At 39.1% G+C, this 20,209-nt stretch overlaps 2 protein-coding genes across 2 annotated transcripts; one reads left to right on the forward strand and one right to left on the reverse strand.

The window, feature by feature from the left end:
• Positions 1-4,160: 4,160 nt before the first annotated feature.
• Positions 4,161-15,760, forward strand: LOC128863360 (uncharacterized). The gene is made up of 6 exons (XM_054102487.1): positions 4,161-4,327; positions 4,383-4,660; positions 10,127-10,292; positions 14,790-15,092; positions 15,231-15,447; positions 15,523-15,760. Exons 1-6 carry the CDS (start codon positions 4,235-4,237, stop codon positions 15,702-15,704), a joined length of 1,239 nt encoding a protein of 412 aa, XP_053958462.1. The 5' UTR covers positions 4,161-4,234; the 3' UTR covers positions 15,705-15,760.
• LOC128863350 (uncharacterized) lies at positions 15,734-19,897 on the reverse strand. Its single transcript, XM_054102477.1, has 4 exons — positions 19,380-19,897; positions 19,149-19,314; positions 18,519-19,047; positions 15,734-15,951 (listed from the first exon to the last, which is right to left on the reverse strand). The coding sequence occupies exons 1-4, from the start codon at positions 19,799-19,801 to the stop codon at positions 15,773-15,775; spliced, it is 1,296 nt and encodes a 431-aa protein (XP_053958452.1). The 5' UTR covers positions 19,802-19,897; the 3' UTR covers positions 15,734-15,772.
• Between the last annotated feature and the right edge of the window lie 312 nt (positions 19,898-20,209).

Here is a 20,209-nt window from a genome sequence, read left to right on the forward strand (position 1 = left end):
CCGAAAACATATAAATTAACATGCATCTTGATTATGTTCTAGAATATACGCTATTTCACGTGAGGGGGTGGCCAATAGGGGTGGAAGGGGGTGGATTTTCAAAATTTTAAGATCAAATTCGTAATCAGCGACCCCGACAATCCCCGAGTAAGAAATTTTGAATCAATTACTTAATTTTTTGAGTTTTGGCCAGCTTTTCGGGAATCGGCCCCACTGTGCGCCGGCAGCACTAGCAATGGTTTGGGCCGTTGTAACCGCAGATGGGCACTCTTCAATCGTTTAAATTGAGCCTGGTAGCAAAGTAAATGCGAAATATTATCGAGAAAGTATTCTGCAGGTTGCTTTGAAGCTGTGGGCATACAAACATTGACGTTTCAACAGGTCTCGTCCCCGTCTCACAAAGCTCGAGTGAACCAAGAATGGGTAAAAAAGCAACGCAAATTCTCCAGACGCGAGTCCGATGCATTATTCCCTTTGAGCCATTTTGGAGAGCAAAGTCCGAACTAAAAGATTCACCAGTCTCGAGCCACTGAAAAAAGCCATTGCCCGCGAGTAGGCCAAAATACCTGCAAGTCACATTCGGGCAGCTTGCGACTCGTTTCTTTACCGTCTCAAGGTCATAGTCAAGGCAAAAGGTGGTCATATCGAGCAAAAGTGCATTAATTCTTAATTTTGTATTATTTTAAAATATTTTTTGCGTTGAATTGAATAAAAGTAATTTTCCAAACTAAATTTATGGCCTTTTTAATTATTTGCACTTCGAGCGCCGGACCCTGTAATTGTAATAATAGCAAGAAGAAAAGTGCTATAAGATATTTATCGGACTCTGTTGTTTATTTTGAATGAAAAAAGTGATTTTCTTATTCTTTCAAAATAAAATATAAATGTACTTGTATCATAAGTATGTCAGCAAAAGCTACTAAAAAGCTGGATTTATTTGTTTTATTTATTTATAATATTTTGTGTCATTGTCTGTATTGCAACAGTAGCTGTTTGTCCACTACTGAGTACCGCGCAGTGTTAATGAAGGAAGCGGGGCCTTTTATCAATCGCAAGTAAAACATATCGACATACTCATATATACGAGGGTCGTTTGAAACGTCCGTGCAGGAATAAACACTACTTAATTGCTTGGGGTAAACCTTGTTTTTATTTTTCGACAGAGCCTGCTTTTAAGCTTACACACTTTGTCCAATGCTGCTCTAGTTTGTTGATCCATTCCGAATAATTGGATTTGTCCAAGGCTGGAAAATAGGCATTCGTTGCTTCAATCATCTTCTCATTTGAATACAATTTTTTCCCGCCAGTCATTTCTTCAATGTGGATCTATTTGTTCTCCGAAGATCTGAGGTATCTGAGGGATCCAAGTCTGGATAATAAGGGGATGTGAAACTAGTTGGAGTCCTATTCCCTATTTGTGCGACCACAACTGTGGCGCGAGCTGGTGAGAAGAAGTACTGACCGTGATGGAGAAGAACTTTTTGAAAATCGCTCGACTTCCTCGTTTCAAACCAATGCCAAACACAAAGCAATATACCGTTCTAGCTGCAATATACCGTTCTAGCTGCAACTTCAAAGGGATGCTACCAACTAAATATAATCTCGATACGCGCCAGCAAAGCCAATTCGCTGACTTTGTACGGACTTTTCAAACGACTTTCGTACTGTACATTTTTTTGTTTTTATTGGACTACTTATCTCATTATCTGCAATGTGCATAAATATATGTATGGATGTATGCACATAAAGTTAAGTCATATACTCTGGTGAAAAATTATAGAGCCACCACATATTGACAAGTTTTGAATATATTTATTTTTTAATTAATTTTTTTTTGTACAAAAAATTAATCTAATGCAAATTTAATGAGATCAATTTTGGTATCGGAGTTAAATTGAAATAAAACAATGAGAATTCAAATTGATTGGGAAATATTTACGATTTTTGTGTAGAACCATTCATGACATTTATTTTTTTTAAATAATCCCTCTCAAATGTTGACCGCAACTGCACCGAAATCCGGCCACCCGTAAACACCGATTTTGAATGATTCGCTGGAGGACTTCGGGCGATATCTCGCAATGATTCCAATGCCTTAATCGAAGCTGGTTTATCCACAAAGCATTTCAACTTTACATACCTCCACAAATAAAAGCCCAAAGGTGTGATATCACACGATCTTGGTCGGCAATCCACTGGTCCGGGACGAGAAATTTATAGCTCACCGAAAAGAGGACGAAGTAAGTCCATTGTTACATGGGCTTTATGGAAATTAGCGTCGTCTTGTTGGAACCAAATGTTGTGGAGATAACCAGCTTCAATTTCTGGCATCAAAAAGTCATTTCTCATGTCGTGATAGCGTAGAAATATGGGCCTCCAAATGGGATGTGTTAGCTTTTCTTGAATGGCTTCGTATTGCTTTTCAGCCCAAATATGGCAATTTCGCTGAACACCATAAGTTGGCCTGAGCGCCCGTTGAAGACTTTTCACAGAGCGTCCATTTTCGTAATAGCATTGTATGATTCGTAAACATTGTTGAGGCGTAAGTCTTTCCATGATGAAATGCTAATGAATACTGAAAAAATTATGTACTTAGTTTGACAGTAGTTCCGCGTGATCTTTCAAAAAGAATCCTATTGGAGGAAGTACCTAAAATCTGATCAGCCTTTATTTTACAATGTGCGGCCTTGCTCCGGTATTGTTTCGGCAGTGCCTTGCCTGATAACTAACCGATTGCTGTAACGAACCAAACGAGTTACTTTTTATGAAGCTCAAGCTAGAGCGATATACGTTTTTTCAGCATTTCAGACCTTTCAGATGTTTTATTTCCATTGCCGATAAATCTCACTTGTCTGGTTGATACGAGGCGGCCGCCGTAGCCGAATAGGTTGGTGCAAGACTCCGATTTGGAAGCGCACGTATTCAAAAGCCCGGGCGCGAAGCACCAAATAATAGAAACGGTTTTTCTTAATTAGCGGTTGCCCCACGGCAGGCAATGGCAAACTTTCGAGTGTATTTCTACCATGAAAAACTCCGCATAAAAACCATTTACTGTTCGGAGTCGGCTTAAAATTGTAGGTCCCACCAATATCAAGACGCGCATCACAAATACGGCGAATGTTTGAAACTGAGACAGTGCAAATTCTTTCTTATTCGAGTCAATTGAACTCTATAACTCGCGAGTTTTAATGTATTACAACTTTTTTGATTTAGATTTTTGCTGATATATTCCATTTGTTAGTATTCTTAACTTTACCGTAGCGTCAAACGATGACTTACTTGATCGAGTAATGACTTACTCGACTTTTTTTTCCTTGTTCACTCCTCTCGAGAGCATAGGGTCTCGTCAAGACTCTTCGATCGTACACGGTTCTGTGCTGTTGTTTTTGCACCGTCCCATGAGATGTCGGCATTTGCTAGTTCGCGCAATATCGACCTTCTCCAAGTGTTTTTTGGTCGACTGCAGCCTCTGCTTCCTTGCGGGTTCCAGTACAGTGCCCATTCGCGTGATGATATCTGGTGGGTTTCTCAATGTGTGACCTATTCATCGCCACTTTCTGCATTTGATGTACCTAAGTATGGATTCCTCGTTCGTTAATCTCCACTGCTGGTGTTTGGTCAGAACATTGTGCAGATGATGCGGAGGCATTTGTTGATGAAGGGCTGTAGCCTCCGTGTGATGTTTTTAGGAACCAGCCATGTTTCGCATCCGTACAACAATACGGACTTCACACATGTGCCGAATATTCGTAGTTTAGTGCACCTGGAGAATAGCCCACAGATACGACAAAAAAAAACATTTATAAATTAAAAAATAGTTTCATTAATGAACTGAAATTTGTTCACTTAAACCAAGTTGGCATTAAATTTCGACTGTTCTTCTTAATTTTCCCACAACTGTATTTGAATGATTTACGCTTTTTGCATCGCGCAACTCGATATTAGCACAAGCAGTAAAAACAAAAAATACTTTCGCTTTTAAAATTTGGCTGGCGCTCGTTGAGTGCATATTTAGTAAGCACCAGCATGAAGATATGTCTGGTCAATACTTTTTTCCCTTCACGATAACGAAACTTATTTTACTTATAAGCGCACTCAATACGAAGATTACGTTTGCTATAAAAGCGATACCGCTGGCTAAATACAGACCAAACAGTTGGACGCATATTCGGCTTCGAAATACTGGGGAAAATAAGTAAATAGTTTGACTCCATTCAAAGTTCATTACTCAGATATGTACAGTGAGGATGAAATGCATCCACCAGAGTGGATAAGCGAGGATTTCTTCAAGCAAATACTCGACAAAGCGGAAAGTGAGAGTGTGAAGGTGAAGCAGTAAAATCGTAATTTAAATTCAATAAAATGTAATTAAAAATTCGTAGATCATAAATATGCAACTCTCACCTGGCACCGTCAAGAATGATAACTACGCCAGTGTACTGTTTCGTGCCAAGTTAAAGTATGTTTTGTGTGCACAACCCGCGCAGGAGAAATGCCGTTCGTTCATCATGAAAACAGGACCAATTGTGGATGGTATCAGGAAGGATAAAATGAGTGAGCTACCGCTCTTCGAAACTGAGGTGAAAATGTATACGAAAGTGTTGCCGAAAATCGAGGCAGAGCTGCGTGCGATTGGCGACGAAACGGTGCTGAGTCCCAAGTGAGTAGTGGAGGGGATATGTACATAAATATAGAATGCATAACTTCTTATGTTAGTCACATTCTTGAGAAAAGTTAAGAAATGTTTAGAGCAAAAGTGAGAGAGTTGGGTAAAATGCTGTTGATGAAAGGGTAAGTGAAAAGTAGTGAAAGATATTTGAAAATGCTATTATTTCCTAATTTTAGGCACTAAACATTTTTTTCGTTTAATTATGGCGGCATTCGTATCCGAATAGGTTGACGCACACGGCTACCATTCGGAAGTGCCCGGGCATGAAAGACGAAATGATAGAAAACTTTTTTTCTAAAACGGTCGCCCCTGGGCAGGCAATGGCAATCCGTCGAGTGTACTTTTGCCATGAAAAAAGCTCCTCATAAAAAATCATCTGCCGTTCGGAGGTGCATAAAACTAAATTTTTGTTTTAATAAAAATATTGTTTTTATAAAAATATAGTAACTCATACTACAACAAGAGCAGTGTAAAGCAAAGATTCGAACTTTGTCTAAAATTTGTAAACATTCGGCAAATTTTTATCAAAATTTTAAATTTTTTCCTCAGAAAAGCTCCTCATAAAAAGTTCAGAGGTGGTATAAAACTCAATTTATTTTATTCAATTAAATTTTTTTTTTATAAAAATATGGCTCAAGCAAATATACAACAAGAGCCGTATAAAGCAAAGTTTCGAACTTTTATAAAATTTGCAAATTTTTATCAAAATCTAAAATTTTTTTTGAGAATTTCGGGTATACAGCTTTATAAATCTTTGAATTTCGTCAAATAAAGTGCAAATTTCAAGTGTTTCAAAAATCGCGTTAAGTTTTTACATTTTTTCTGCTGATGTGGTTAGATATTATCTCCGATATAAAGAAAAAAATTATAAATTAGATATTTATAATAGAGAAAATGCACAAGACAACCAGTGTGAATTTTGAGGTACTTGTAAATTATACCTCATTGAAAGCAATTATAGCGAAAATAGAATATCTTTGGCGGTATTTCATAAGACTTATCACATAACATGGATCAAAACTAATTAAGCCAGATCCATCAGTTGCATATTCTTTGGATTTCAGGGCACAATAGAAATTACTAAGACCGAAATGGCAGATAAATTATACAGAAAGGGGCTACCTCCACATTTATAGGCACAGAGCCATTTGTTGGTGGCAGAGAGGGTAACTTCTCCTTTCTTATTCAGGAATTAAGACAAAGAACATAATACCTGGGTAATCTTCCGCGCTTATCGCAATCAAAATCAATGATAGGCAGCTTTCACCGTAACCGTTTAAAATTATTCAATTTTTTTACCTTGTTCACACCTCTCGGGAACATAGGTCTCCGACAAGATTCAGTCTTGCGTTGGTTTCGTTAATCGGTTTAATTTCCCGAGAGGCTGATTAGCCTACCGCTACCAGTCCTAAGTAGTTGGAAAACCTACTTGTCGTTGCTTAGGAACAATGCCTTCTTACTGCTTGGAGCGCTATCTGTGTTTCACATTTTTCTGCCAGAAGGATCGCACAGATGGTTGAGGACCTCGCTAAATTTGGTTGATTTGGCGATTGCCCGCTTCCTCTTACTGGCGCCACTGATGCGATGTGTAACTATGTGCTTTTCTTTGCTAGAAAATCCTGTTGACTTTTTATACTTTTTTCCTTGCGCGCATCGTCCCCATATATCAAATCCATGAAATTTAGTGGGCTATAAAAATGCATACCAAGACACATCCATTAAATATGGTGCAGCCGCCGTAGCCGAAACACCGAAATTAAGAAAAACATTTTTCTAATAGCTGTCGCCCCTCGGCAGGCAATGATAAACCTCCGAGTGTATTTCTGCCATGAAAAAGCTCCTCATAAAAATATCTGCCATTTGGAGTCGGCTTGGAACTGTAGATCCCTCCATTTGTGGAACAACATCAAGACGCACACCACAAATAGAAGGAGGAGCTCGGCCAAACACCCAGAAAGGGTGTACGCCCTAGACCAACAACAATGTTTTTTAAGTTTGATTGTAAAGCAAAATATTGACGAAGTAGAAGACAAAGAATTAATTCGCCTTATTTCATTTTGGACTGACAGCCACAAGGACATGGCGAAAGAAAAAAATCAAATCAGCTAATTTACCGATACCACCTTTAATAGACTCGCCTTGATGCGTACCCATAATCATTTTTTTTGGAATTCTGATTAAATGTTAAAAGATTTTGATTAACATTTTTCGAATTTTTAATAAATCTTGCACAAAGCTTAAAATTTTTTAATTATTTTTCTAAAATTAATTATTATTTTTTTTCAAAAATTTTTAAAAAGATTTTAAATAAAATTTTTCGAATTTTTACAAATCTCGCACAAAGGATAAAACTTAGGTTAATTAATTATTTTTTAGGAAGCATGCTTTTTTTTAATTTAAAAAAGATTTTGATTAAAATTTTTATAAATTTGCACAAAATTTAAACTCAGGTTAATATTCTCTTATTACAGAACTAATTATATTTTGACAAAAAAAAATAATTTAAATTAGAAACTATATAAATAATTAGTCAAAACTCGTGAAAATGTTGCAGTGCTATATTTTTTCACGAGCTGTACATTTTTGTATCACTCTACATATTATAAAACAAAGTCGCTTTTTCTGTCCCTATGTCCCCTTATACGCTTAAATCTTTAAAACTACGCAACGGATTTTGATGCGGTTTTTTTTTAAAGATAGATTGATTGAAGAGGAAGGTTTATATCTATATAATGTGAAGAAATATATAAAGGGGGCGTGGCAATCGGTCAAAATGGGGCAAAAAAACACAAATTTTTTGTTTTCACGGCCATAAATCATAAACGAATCAACCAATTAAAATGAAACTTTCTTGAAGTTTAACTTTGAAATATTTACTTTCGTTCTGCATCAAAAAAAAAATTGATTTATTTGTTATTTAACCAAAATTTTTTAAACAAAAGCAGCTCTTTTTCCAAAAAACCTGTTTGTGTGTTTGTTCGCTGTCAACCGAATGAAGCAACAGGCGTTAAGCGATAATCTCACCACACCTCATTAATGTTGAATTACATCGTATGGTGACGTATGTATGTATGTATTTACGAATCGCTCGCATTATTTCATTTCGGACGTATGTACATATGTATGTATGTATGTACTGAATTCCATGTAATTATATGTACATACAATTTTACAGCGAAATAAAACGCTATTTTCAGGTTCTATATTAGTAAATCGCACATAATTAAAATACAGTTTTTGAATAGTTTTTATTGATTCGGAGCGCGTTTAGTTTGCTATCAATTCCATACAATAACATTTTTTGTCATTTACTTTTTACGACAACTAATAGCTTATTTTCGAAGCGATTTCAACAAATGGGTACAACATTAATCCTTATCCAATTAAATACCTTAAATACATTGTTGTTTTCATATAGATCTATGTATATGGCTCTTTACAGCATATAATTAAAAACAATATTTTCAAGATATTACATCAGTAATTAGTAATTGAGATCTACCGGAAAAATTGCGTTAGCTGTTGCGTCATCCGGCATTGCCGCTACTCTTTTGGGAAGAGGCCGAACCACACATTCTACAATCAAGCACCCGCTGAAAATCGCCACCGATGATGATAACAGCGTCTGTAGTGTTTCTAGACAGAGCAATACAGGAAAATTGATTTGTGACTGCTCATTAATAGTCTGGGACGAAGCTACCATGTCAAACAAGACGTCTGTGGAAGCACTGGATAGGACAATGCGCGATTTGCGCAACAAAAATGCACCTATGGGTGGATGTACAATTCTGTTCTCAGGAGATTTCCGTCAAATCCTACCAGTTGTGACTCGAGGAACACGTGCTGACGAAATAAATGCTTCGCTAAAAAGATCCCACCTTTAGTCGTATGTCAATAAATTAGAGCTTAAAACTAATATGAGGATTTCGTCATCTTCACCTGAGAACAGGCTATTTCCAGAGATGCTGCTAAAAGTTGGCAATGGAGAATTAACACAAAGTGAGGGAAGGATTAACCTAGAAAACCTTTGTGTTTTGATAGACAACATCCAAGAGTTAGTCAACAATGTCTATCCTGACATTGATAACATAAGTTATAAGACAATATCTTGGTTTAAAGAAAGAGCTATTCTGTCACCAACTAACGAACAAGTAGATAAAGTAAATAACTTGATTATTTCAAAGATTGATGCGCCGACGAAAATATACTACTCGGTCGATACTGTTCTCGATTTGGAAGAAGCTGTTCAATTTCCTACAGAATTTCTAAATTCTTTGAAACCGTCTGGACTCCCTCCTCACCAAATGGAGCTGAAAATAGGTTGTCCTGTTATTTTATTAAGAAACCTAAGTCCACCTAAACTTTGCAATGGCACGCGTTTGATGGTAAAATCACTGAAAACTTTCATAATAGAGTGCACAATACTCACAGGATGTGGTACCGGAGAAGATGTATTGATTCCCCGAATCCCTCTGATACCATCGGATCTACCATTCCAATTTAAACGCTTACAATTTCCGGTAAAGACATCTTTTGCAATGACCATTAATAAATCTCAGGGTCAAACCTTCAACGTTGCAGGCTTAGATTTGAGCGTTTACTGTTTTTCACATGGCCAACTGTATGTCGCTCTTTCAAGAGTAACCTCTAGAGAAAACATGTTTGTATTGTCTAATGACAAGAAAGCTATGAACGTTGTATATAAAGACATTCTGTAATATAGTAATTGTTGTAAAAATAAAATAAATACATATGTAAAAATGCAAAAAGTTAATATGCAAAAATGTAGGGTATGAATTTAGATATCCCAAAGATAGCAGGAAATCTTCATGCCAAAAAGAAAGGAGAATTGTTTTACTCCAAATTTAACGCGTGCGGGCCACGGGCAATAATGAATAAGCCAAAACTACTGGATCGATTTTAATAATTTTTTCAGTGAGTGACATAGGGTATATATTTTATACCCGTGCGAAGCTGGGCGGGTTGCTAGTTATATAATAAACCTACTTCTTTTATCAAGAAAAAAATTGCAGTATCAAAAATCTACTCGTTTTAAGTTCTTCTCAAGTAAACCTAAATAAGCGCTTCGTTTGCTGCTGTCCAGCGTTAACGCTGAAATGGCAGTGATGAAAAGTTTCGTTAGGTGGTGAAAAATTTGGGAGCCGAGTAGTCGTAAAATGTGTTGGAAGGATACTGCTGATGAGATCTTGTGAAACTCGAAAATCTGTCTGGCTGCTACAGCCGGTTAAATTTCACCTCTCAACGCTCTGCAAAAATCGTATCTTTCAACAGCTCTTTCTCGCCGTCGTGTTCATAGACATTAAAATTTGTTAACATAAAAATAACAATACTGCCCCTCTTTTCTTCGGCTTACCTGTTAGTTAGTAATTCATAGCTCTAATTTGAGTTGAAAAACCTTCACGCACGTAATTTTTAATTTTTCTAAAACTATTTCAGGTTATTCCATTACAGTCTTGAGTGGCCGCAATGCATAGTTTTAGAGGATCTGGTGCTTGAAGGGTATACGACTATCAATAATCGGCCTTGTAATTTGGATGAAATCAAAGTGGCACTACAGAAATTGGCGAAACTTCATGCAATCAGCTTTAAAATGGCTAAGATGGTAAGAGTTGTCTGAGCGCAACATAATTAAAATTTCATTTACTAGCCGCTGCATTTACATAGTGATTAATGTGTGTTTTAACGAAACTGCACAACAAAATTGATTTTTTTCTAAACAACGAGGTTATGCTAACGAAATTCAGAGTAAGAAAAGAGAGGTCGCCCAAACGTTTTTAAAATTTACTGCTGATTTTTCAGGGTTGTGAACATTTTTCCCTTCTTAGTTTCACTCTGCATTAATAAATTCATACAATTAGAAACAAGCATCTCGGCCTTAAGATCTATTTTGGACTATTCTCTTCACAGTTACTCATCCGGTCACAGTACTTTCAATAATCCAAAGTTGGTACTGGGTTAGGCTGTGCGCATTTGCTTCTCTTCCGGCCATATTCGGCTGATGTGCTCACTTTTTCTTTGCAATATGCCAACGCATTCGGGAAACAGTTTTGATAAGACTTATGGGGACTATGGGGGCTGAGGCCAACTTTCTTGGCCCGGAGCCCGTTCTGCTACTCCCTTCTGCAGCCATCAAAGCCACGGTTAGCAAACGGGTTACTCTAACCCACAGGCTGAGAGATGCTACAGACGGACAAAAATGATATCGCACTTCCTCCTGTCACTAAGAAGAAGGGGCTGCAGGAGGTTTTTTGGACTGAAGACGGGCCACTTTCTGTGGGCGAAGCGGATGGAGAAGGTAGGCATCTCAGACAGTGTACTCTGCCCAGCTTGTGTAGAGGAGGATGAGACGGCGGACCGCTTCCTATGCGTCTGCCCTGCCTTCGCTCGAATCAGGTTTGAGGTCTTTGTCATTGATGTGATGGGAAGCGACCACCTTGGCTCCTTGACACCACAAGATCTACTCAGATTTCTTCAGATATAGAGTAGATTTAAAGAAAATTAAAAGGGAATCTAAGTGCAGTACAATGGATTTAATTGTGTCTGAGTGCTGTACTTTCTAGTATGTCCCGACAAAAAAAAAACGAGGCTGATAGTAGAACAAACATGAGTCGTTCAACCACATCAAGAGCTTGTGCGGATGACTGCGCAGTCTGCAATGACTAGCAAGAATGCCAGTGAGAATTTTCATTTCGTCCTTAGGGAAATTTATTAGATGTTTGCATCGTTTATGTTACTGCCCTCCCAGTATAAACTTTGTGAAGCCAGCTTGAGCTCCATAGCCTTAGCTCTTCTCAACGACACGTGGAGAAAACCACCAGATAGCATCACGAGAATGGCACTGAACTGGAACCCGCAAGGGAGCAGAGGTCGCGGTCGACCAAAAAACACTTGGAGATGCCGACATCTCATGGGACGGTGCAAAAACAACAGCACAGAACCGTGTACGATGGAAGAGTCTTGTCGAGGACAACGGACGCAAAAAACAAAAATTAGTTTCGAGGCACACGCCCCTCTTGCCAATGCATAAACTACCTCGTACGCGAATGTGGTTTTGCGGGACAGGACTCATATAAGCAGAATGCCAGTGCGCGTCTCTGCCGAATTTAGTATCTCTATACACTTCAGAGCTTTGGAGAATATAACCCAAAAAGTGGCAAAACTTTAATTGCGGCCCGAATGTCGCTTAAAAGGAATATCCGCATATTGCCGAGGCATCTCTTTAGATTTATCTCCACACACCGACAGATGCCATACACTCGCTACCACAGTTAACTGCTACAGTGCAATATCTGAAGATCTTCTTCCTCTGTATGCATGTTGACTGGGATGTAGAGGTTGTAGGTTAGGTTAGGCTATGGTGGTTGTCGACCAACTCACTCCGACCTTACAGGCCCGTTGTGATACCACTGTCAGACACGTCAACATCACTTATTTTTCTTCCTGAAACTACTTTGTGGCTCTTATGAAGCGCAAAATTGATGCCATCGCCACGCCAGACAGTTTCGTAAGAGTATTGAAAAGTATGTATCTAGAAAAGCTGCTCTGAATTTAGCTAAGGCAGAGCAATTGCAAGGGAACTGCTCAACTGTTTCTTCTTCTTCTTCCTCTTCTCTACAACTTCTACAATATTCTAGGGAGAAAACTCCTAGTGCGTATTTAGATACGTAGACATTTCGTTTGTAATTAGAACTTCAAATCCTAATTCCTTCGAAAATACTCCATAGCCAACCTTATTGTATAGCTTGGAACCATTTGTATAGAAATTTGATTCCCTGCCTTCTCAATGGCTTTGGTGTCTGCCACTCCCTTCTTGACGGTATGCTCGTCTTGAAGAATCTGCCGAAAGCGAGTCTAGGAATAGAGTAGTCTATTTCTTGTTTGTGACTATTCCGAGTATGCAAAATATAGACGTGGCTAAACCACCGGTCTTTCCATTGCGCCATACTATTAAGTCTTAGCGCCGAGGCGGTGGCCACGTGAGATTTAGTGCAGACAAGTTAATTAGCATTTCCATTCCAGCGCTTTGTTTCGAAGAGGTCTTATTCACAGAGTGCTTGATCTAATTTCATTGACAATTACATATCTCCTCTATTGTGTCAGAACAATTGACCGGCTTGAAGGACTTTGCCAGTGAATAGCCACATTTTTCTGCTTTCGGTATAGAAATCACATCTTAAGGTTGCAGACTGGTCATGAAATGGCCTACAAATCCACATTTTTTTCTTTCTCATGCCTTTAAGCAAAAAGTCAAGGAAATATAGAGGAGATGCATAAGGCTTGAAATATTTTATAAGGCATCATCGATTCGACACTGTTCTGTTCGCTTGTCGAAAAATTTGCATGCGAAAGCTCCAAAAAAGCTATTGAATAAGATTCGCCGCTAATAAGTATGGGTGCACCGCATTAAACTAGAATAACTCACTATTTTCAATGCTGCCAACTCTCTTTCAAGAGGCCGAGTTCATGCGGAGAGACTTTTGTTGCTTCAACATTGCGAGCTCTCTTTTTGTGTGGCCCATCGTACTCAAACACGGCAGCTCCCATGCTTGTAATTGTTTAGTTTTTAGTCTGCAGTCAACAACAACATTAAAAAGAACGAGGGTACAAAGGGTGTCGACAGAGCGAGAGCATCACAAGTAAGTCCCGATATACACACAGAGGCATCTGGAAGGCAGACACTGGAAATTCTTTTTTGATGTTTCATTCGCGTTAACACGGGCAACATTGTTTTCGGCAACACTCGTTGCTTTTATTTCTTTAACTTTGACAATACGAATAAGAAGCACAGAACCCCCTATCTCTTCACCGTCTATTCTTCTCCTACGAATAAAATGTTACCCTTCTAAATGCTTCCCTGTGTAAATCGGTACTAATGAGTTGAAGCAACAAATGCTGCTCATTAAATGCTTCCAAATAGGCTCCATTCAAAGCAACACACTTAGGCTTACGACTAGTCCAGTCATCAAAGCATCTTTTAAACGTGTTTGAAGAGATCTTCTTCAGCTCCTTCAGCGAATTCTCCTTAATGGCCTCTATCGGCTCAAAGTGGCGTTCGCGGAGTGGCAATTTAAGTTTTGGGAAGAGGTTTTCCTCTCACTGTCACAGGGGGCTAAATTCCGTACATACGGTGGTTGTTCGATGATATTTGTCGGGGTTTTGGTCAAAGAAGTGTTCCCAATATGAGCCTTGTGAGACGGTGCAAGATCCATGAGTTTTCCTTCCACAAATTGGGCCGTTTTCTACGCACATTCTCTCCCAAACGTCGCATAACTTCTAAATAATATTTTTTATTTACCGTAAAACCATTTGGAATGAATTCCTGGTTCACAACACCAGGATAATTGAAGAAAACCAATAGCATGACTTTCACTTTTGACCGATATTGACTAGGTTTTTGGGTTTCGGCTCATGTGGATAGCGCCATGCAGCCGTCTGTTGACTGGTTTGCATGCCAAACTCTATACCCACGTCTCATCACCTTTTATGATGCGCTGGATAAACGTTGGGTCTGAATTCACTTGCTCAAGCCTTTCTTCAGCCACCTTCTTCCGCTGTATTTTTTTTAAAGAATTTTAACTCTCTTGGAACGAGTCGACCAGCTACGCGTCTTATGCCCAACTGATGGTGTAAAATGTTGCGAATTGATTCGCGAGACTCGCTAAGGTCACGAGCTGCGTCCCTCAAACTTAATTATGGTTTGATAGTTTTCCAGCACCATTTCCTTGACTTTGTTGGCTTTTTCATCCTTTGAAGACGTTGATGGGCTACCAGATCGGGGCAAATCTTTCACGACTTCTCGGCCCGGCCCTCTACAAAAGCCTTATACCACTCGTAGACCCGAGTTTTTGATAAAGCACACTCGCCATACCCTTTTTTCAATTATTCGGTGCACAAAATCCCGTTGAAAACACACAATTTAAGGCAAATTCTTTGTTGGATATTTTTATTCATAGTGAAAATCGCAGAGCACACCTGCGGTTGACTAAATGAACAATTCCTGATATTTTTTTGACAGAATGTATATTCGAAACCTCGATATATAATTTTTATAATTATTTTTTAAGTAAATACAATGCAAGCCCCTTTTTATGGTTTTTAGGGCAACGACGACGTAACGACCCTTGATAATCACTTCATGAACACACTGGACCTAGAAACCTTTCCTTTGCTGAGAGATGGCGTTAAGCTAACCAAGGAAATTATCAGCGATGTACCAGATTTGCAAGAATACTTGCCACACATTCAAGAAGCTGAAAGGTTTTTGTTACCCAAAGTTTTGGAGCTAGTAAATTCCTATAAAAATGGTAGGCACAGTGGAGTGCAAGTGCTAAACCATGGCGATTTTCATGTGAAGAATGTAATGGTGAAAAACGTCAACAACCAGCTGAAGGACTTGATATTGGTAAGAGAAAATGCCAAAAAATAATTTTAAATAAGCAAACAAAAGTAGAGAATTGACGACTTCATAAGAGTCAGCAACACAGTTTTCACATTTGATAAATATTTATTTACATATAATCTCCTCTTTGCCTTCACGCAGATTGACTATCAACTCAGCATATTCGGTTCACCTGCAATAGATCTGCACTACGCCTTCACGTTATTTTATAGCCCAGATATGAGACGTGAAAAAATGGATGAGCTGCTTTATCACTACATAACGCACTTTCAAGAGACTTTACGCAGAGCGAAGTACCAAGGCCATATACCGACCATCACCGAGTTGCGTGCGGAGTTGCAGGAGTTTCGACACTGGGGTAGATACAGCCACTAGTTTTAATGGTCCTTCAATAATTTTATTGATGGTAATCTAAATTTTCTTAAACGTTCAGGTCTTTACATGAATCTCACATTGCTGATCCTTAACTATGCCTTCGTAGATGACAGCATCGAGTTGAGTAAGATGGTTGAGTCGGAAACGGATCGGCGTGCATATTTTGCAAATTCGAAAATTTTGAATGAGCTGCGTGTGTTGTTACCGCGTTTTTTGTATTTCGGTTACTTTGAGGAGTAAGCCGTTAAAAAATAATAACAAATAAAAAGGTGTGGCAGTTTTTTATTGTTAAACAGGTTTTTTCTTTTTTATTGTAAATAACCCAAACGCAAATACATTGGCAAGAGATTGTGCAACTCAGCGATGTAATTTTTATCGTAGTAAAGTGGGCGACGCTCCTCGTCGGTGGCCATCAAGTGATCTCGGTCTACCAGGCCGGCGCTCAGCGCATATCGTATGGGCAGGAAACTGAGTAGTAGAAAGAGTGCTGTGGGAGAAATCAGAAATACTTGTAAATAGTTTATAATAAGAAAATATAATATGAAAAATATATCTAGAGAAAAGCAGCGGCACGTGCGCCAAAAGAATGGAGTTCTGTACGAGTTCCCGCAGTTATTAATGCGCAGACATATTTTGTTTTTAATTTTTATTGTATTTCTTATGTGTAAATATTTACAGTAGAATTCTTCGGAGGCAATATCAGCAGAATTTCAAAAAAAATTAGTCACTTTTTTAGTGCAATTAGGAAAATCAAATTTCAGCTCATATTAAGGAAACCGCCACCGAAATGGTTGATGCCTGACTACCATTCGGAATTCGGAGAGAACGTAGGTTCGAATCTCCTATACAAAAAGGAAATAACCTTTTTTTCTAAAAGCGGTCGCTCTTCAGCAGGCAATGGCAAACCTCCGAGTGTATTTCTGCCATGAAAAAGCTGCTCATAAGAAGCCATCTTCCGTTCGGAATCGGCTTAAAACTGTAGGCCCGCCTATTTGTGGAACAACAAACAAGACGCATACCACAAATAGGAGGATGGGCTTGGTCAAACACGCAAAAAGGGTGTACGCGCCAATTTATATATCTGGTATGAGAATTTACAAAAACAAAAAGCTTCTGTATGGTTGATTACAGAACCATCTCGTACATAGTTTTCACTTCAACAGCAGCGATGAAATCTGTTGACGGCAATGAAATAAATATTCTCGCTTACACAACCCCACTAAGTTGTTACCCAGTTGTGAGGGAATGGTTGTGGAATTTTTTGAACCGAGTATGCACGAAAGGCACTCTGCACAAATTGATTTCAGAAGAATTCTGTGACTGCTTTCGTCTCGTTAATCCACCATTAGTGGCGCAAGTGCAGTTAACATTGCTTTGTTCAGAGCAGTTCATCCAAGGGAATTATATTTTATTTCAAAGATTACAGATGGGATTCCACAGCGACTACGCATGGTTGTAATAACGATGCCATTAAAAGGGTAGGGAATTTAGTCCTAACAAAATCGCACGAATAGTGTTTGAACTAAAGTACCAGTCTGTCCGCCAGATCAGAGAGAAAAAAAGTTATTGAACATGGGAAACAACAAGTCGCTGGAACAGTACACGAGAATCGCTACCCCTGAGTGCAATGGAGGTGGTAAAAGTCTTGTCTCCACACTTCCAAGAAATGTTCAGCGAGAAACAAAGAGTAAGATTACACAGCTTTATAGAGTATCAACACTATGTATCAAAAACTCTCAACGTTGCGGGTCGTTCCGTTTACGTAACACCGACTGTCGTGTGAACGAAAAATATACGATACTTTTCGGTAACTATTGTGGCTCAACTCGAAGTTAGTTGGTGAATGTAAGACAAAACTGAACAGTGTTGCAAAACACAACAAAGTTAGTCTTATTTGGGTGCCTGGACATTCTTCGAATAAACTATGGATTGACGACTTCATGAGGTCTACCCATAAAGGATGTTGGTCTGGGTTGAACTCTTGCAGAGTAGCCAAGTGGTTTGTGAAAGAACCAAACAGGAAAATAGCGACCTTTCTCCTAACACTCAGCAGGAAGGACCTAAGAGTGCTGGTGGGTGTAATCACAGGACACAACGCCTTTGGTCGGCATATGTCTACATGGGGGTCGTCGACAGTCCAATATGCCTATCATGTCTTGAGGATGATGTCACTGCAGAGTACTTTCTCTGTAGCTATCCGGCGTTTTCCAGAATCAGACTTAGGATATTGGGTTGCGATATACTGAGTGGATAAAGTTCATACTTTTCCCCTTCCGGATCTCTCAAGATCAATCAATAAATCCAAGAGATTTGCGGAAGAGTGACCTCAAGCTAATTTATCCGCCTTACCACCCACATTTTATCTTTCCTATCTCTATTCTCCGGGTGTGGTACAATGGTTTCCTGACTGAGTGCTTGGACTTGTTTAACCCCCCACAAATCTAACCTAATCAAACTATTGTGGCCGAAGCAATGGAAACCTACTGAAGATTGGTGAAAAGAACTTCTTCTTAGAGAGAAGATTCTTGCCAGAAAACTTTGGTTCTTGCGCTGTAAAAAACTTGGTAATTCTATCTGCAGCAGAGAGCACCCTTGAGATGTTGATGAAAAAGATGAGTGCAACCTTTTTTAAGACTGATTGGAAGATACTTCGACGGCTCTTCAAGAATGATGTCTCCGACTCTGAACAAGCAGTTCTTATAGAGATGACAGAAAGCCATGTTCTTTATGCTCTCGGTGAAGTTCTAACTAATGTCCGTCACGTCGAAACCTAGCTTAGCTCTGTGACCGAACTACAAGTAGAACTACGCGAGCTATGAGGACGAGCCGCTAAAACGGCCAGTGAAACAGTGCGTCCTTGTTGCAAAGAGTGCATTTAGAAGAAAAAGGTTTACGCAGCGGTTTAGATAGTGCGGCTGACGTTATTGAAGGATCCATGCAAGTAGAAGTGGTAACCTATTTTGAGGATACTGCAGATCAACCACCACATATATGGACATTTAAATTTCCAATATTTTCGAGTGCTTTGCGAGCTTGTACAAGGCATTTACTTACCTAAAATTTTCTGCCGTTTAAACTGCTCTTGAAATATTTCAAAATTCACAAACCCTGCTTTATAGCCCAATTTCTCTAAAGCCTGCACAAAATTGCTATAATAATACTCCAAGAGTGCTTCGTGATGTTTGGCACGCTGCTCAGCGGTATAGAGCATGACGAAGGCATACAAGAGATCGTTGACCAGTGGACCCATGTAGGTGAGCTGATAGTCCACGAGCAGCACATCAGCCAATTCGCCGCTTACAGAATTATGTTTGAACATTAAATTATTGACAAGAAAATCGCCATGGCAAATGCCGTAGTGGGTTTGTTGCTGGGGATTCAGAAAATATTCCGTATACGTAGCGCGACATTTGACCGCCCAATCAGGTTGCAGTTGCTGGAAGTATGGTTTGTACGCCACCAGAGAAGGCACGGAGTCGAGCATACCGATGAAGTTTTCGATGCCGCTGGTTATGAAGGAGCTATTCACAATATAGGGAATAGTCATAAAACTTTGACTATATTTTTCGAAGATCGAGGTGTGCTGAAAACGATTTAGCAAAAAGTTAGAAGGATTTAATTTGGTGTCTTGAAAGAAGTAATTTTTTTGTGCTGAATGGATATTTATGCATTTGCATCACTCACTTCCTTCGCCAGCTTATAGCTTGCCGCATGCCATTTTGCTAATTTGCGATAGGCGGCTCTAATTTCAGTTAGCGTCAGTGAGCGCTTGCGCACGATTTCGTAGCCCAGCTGTGTTAAATCTTCAAAAACCAATACTTTGACGGGAGTCAGCGCGTTGTATAGGCAGCTGCAACAATCGGTGTGAATAAATTAACATTTTATTGTTTAAAAGTTTTTCAATCGATTTCCTACTTGGCGCCAAATTGTACTTCCTCGCCAGTCAACCGCAGCGCCTCTTCCAGTTTTGGCACCACTTCAGTGTAAATACCTATTTCGGTTTCGAAGAGCTTTGAGTCCTGCAGCAAGCGCTGTTTCACGCCTTGCAGCTCAGGTAAAGTTTTTACAATCAGTGATTTGTTTTGCTGCCGCTGCGTTGCTCCACAGTCGCGTGATAAAGTAAACGTCACGTGCACTCGGTACATTACACTTGCAAAGTGTTCGCCCTTTTTGGTAGCAGGCTGAATTGTAATATTTGCTACTTTCACATTTTCACTACTTTTTGGCGGCTGCAAGACCCGCTCAAAGAAGGCTTTATCCAGCCATTTCGGCGGCACCAGTTCATCTTTGTCGTACTCGGATGCAGTTACGTTGGCGTTTGCGGTCATTGCACTCATAATTCAATTTGCTAGCGTTCGCGGTGATGGAGTAATTTAAGTAAACTAGATGTTAAGTGAGCGATAAGTAGAGCGAGTACTTAAATTCAAATGAGATTAAATAGTTGAATGTTCATTGTATTAGGCCAATTAGAGAAGAGAGCTGTAGACTGAGGCTGAGCGCGCAAGCTTTTATTGCTATAATTGAATGTGTCTCTCCAGCAACACTACTGATAAGTAAAATTAAAGCGTTTGTCTGTTACAGGGTCCAGCACTCGAAGTGTAACCAATTAAAAAGGCCATCAATATAGTTTGGAAAAATACTTTTATTCAATTCAGAATAAAAAATGTGGCAAAATAATACAAAATTAAGAGACAATTTACTTTTGCTCGATATGACCACCTTTTGCCTTGACTGTGGCCTTGAGA

This window comes from Anastrepha ludens, chromosome 2 (assembly GCF_028408465.1).
Source record: "Anastrepha ludens isolate Willacy chromosome 2, idAnaLude1.1, whole genome shotgun sequence".
Lineage (NCBI taxonomy): Eukaryota > Metazoa > Arthropoda > Insecta > Diptera > Tephritidae > Anastrepha > Anastrepha ludens.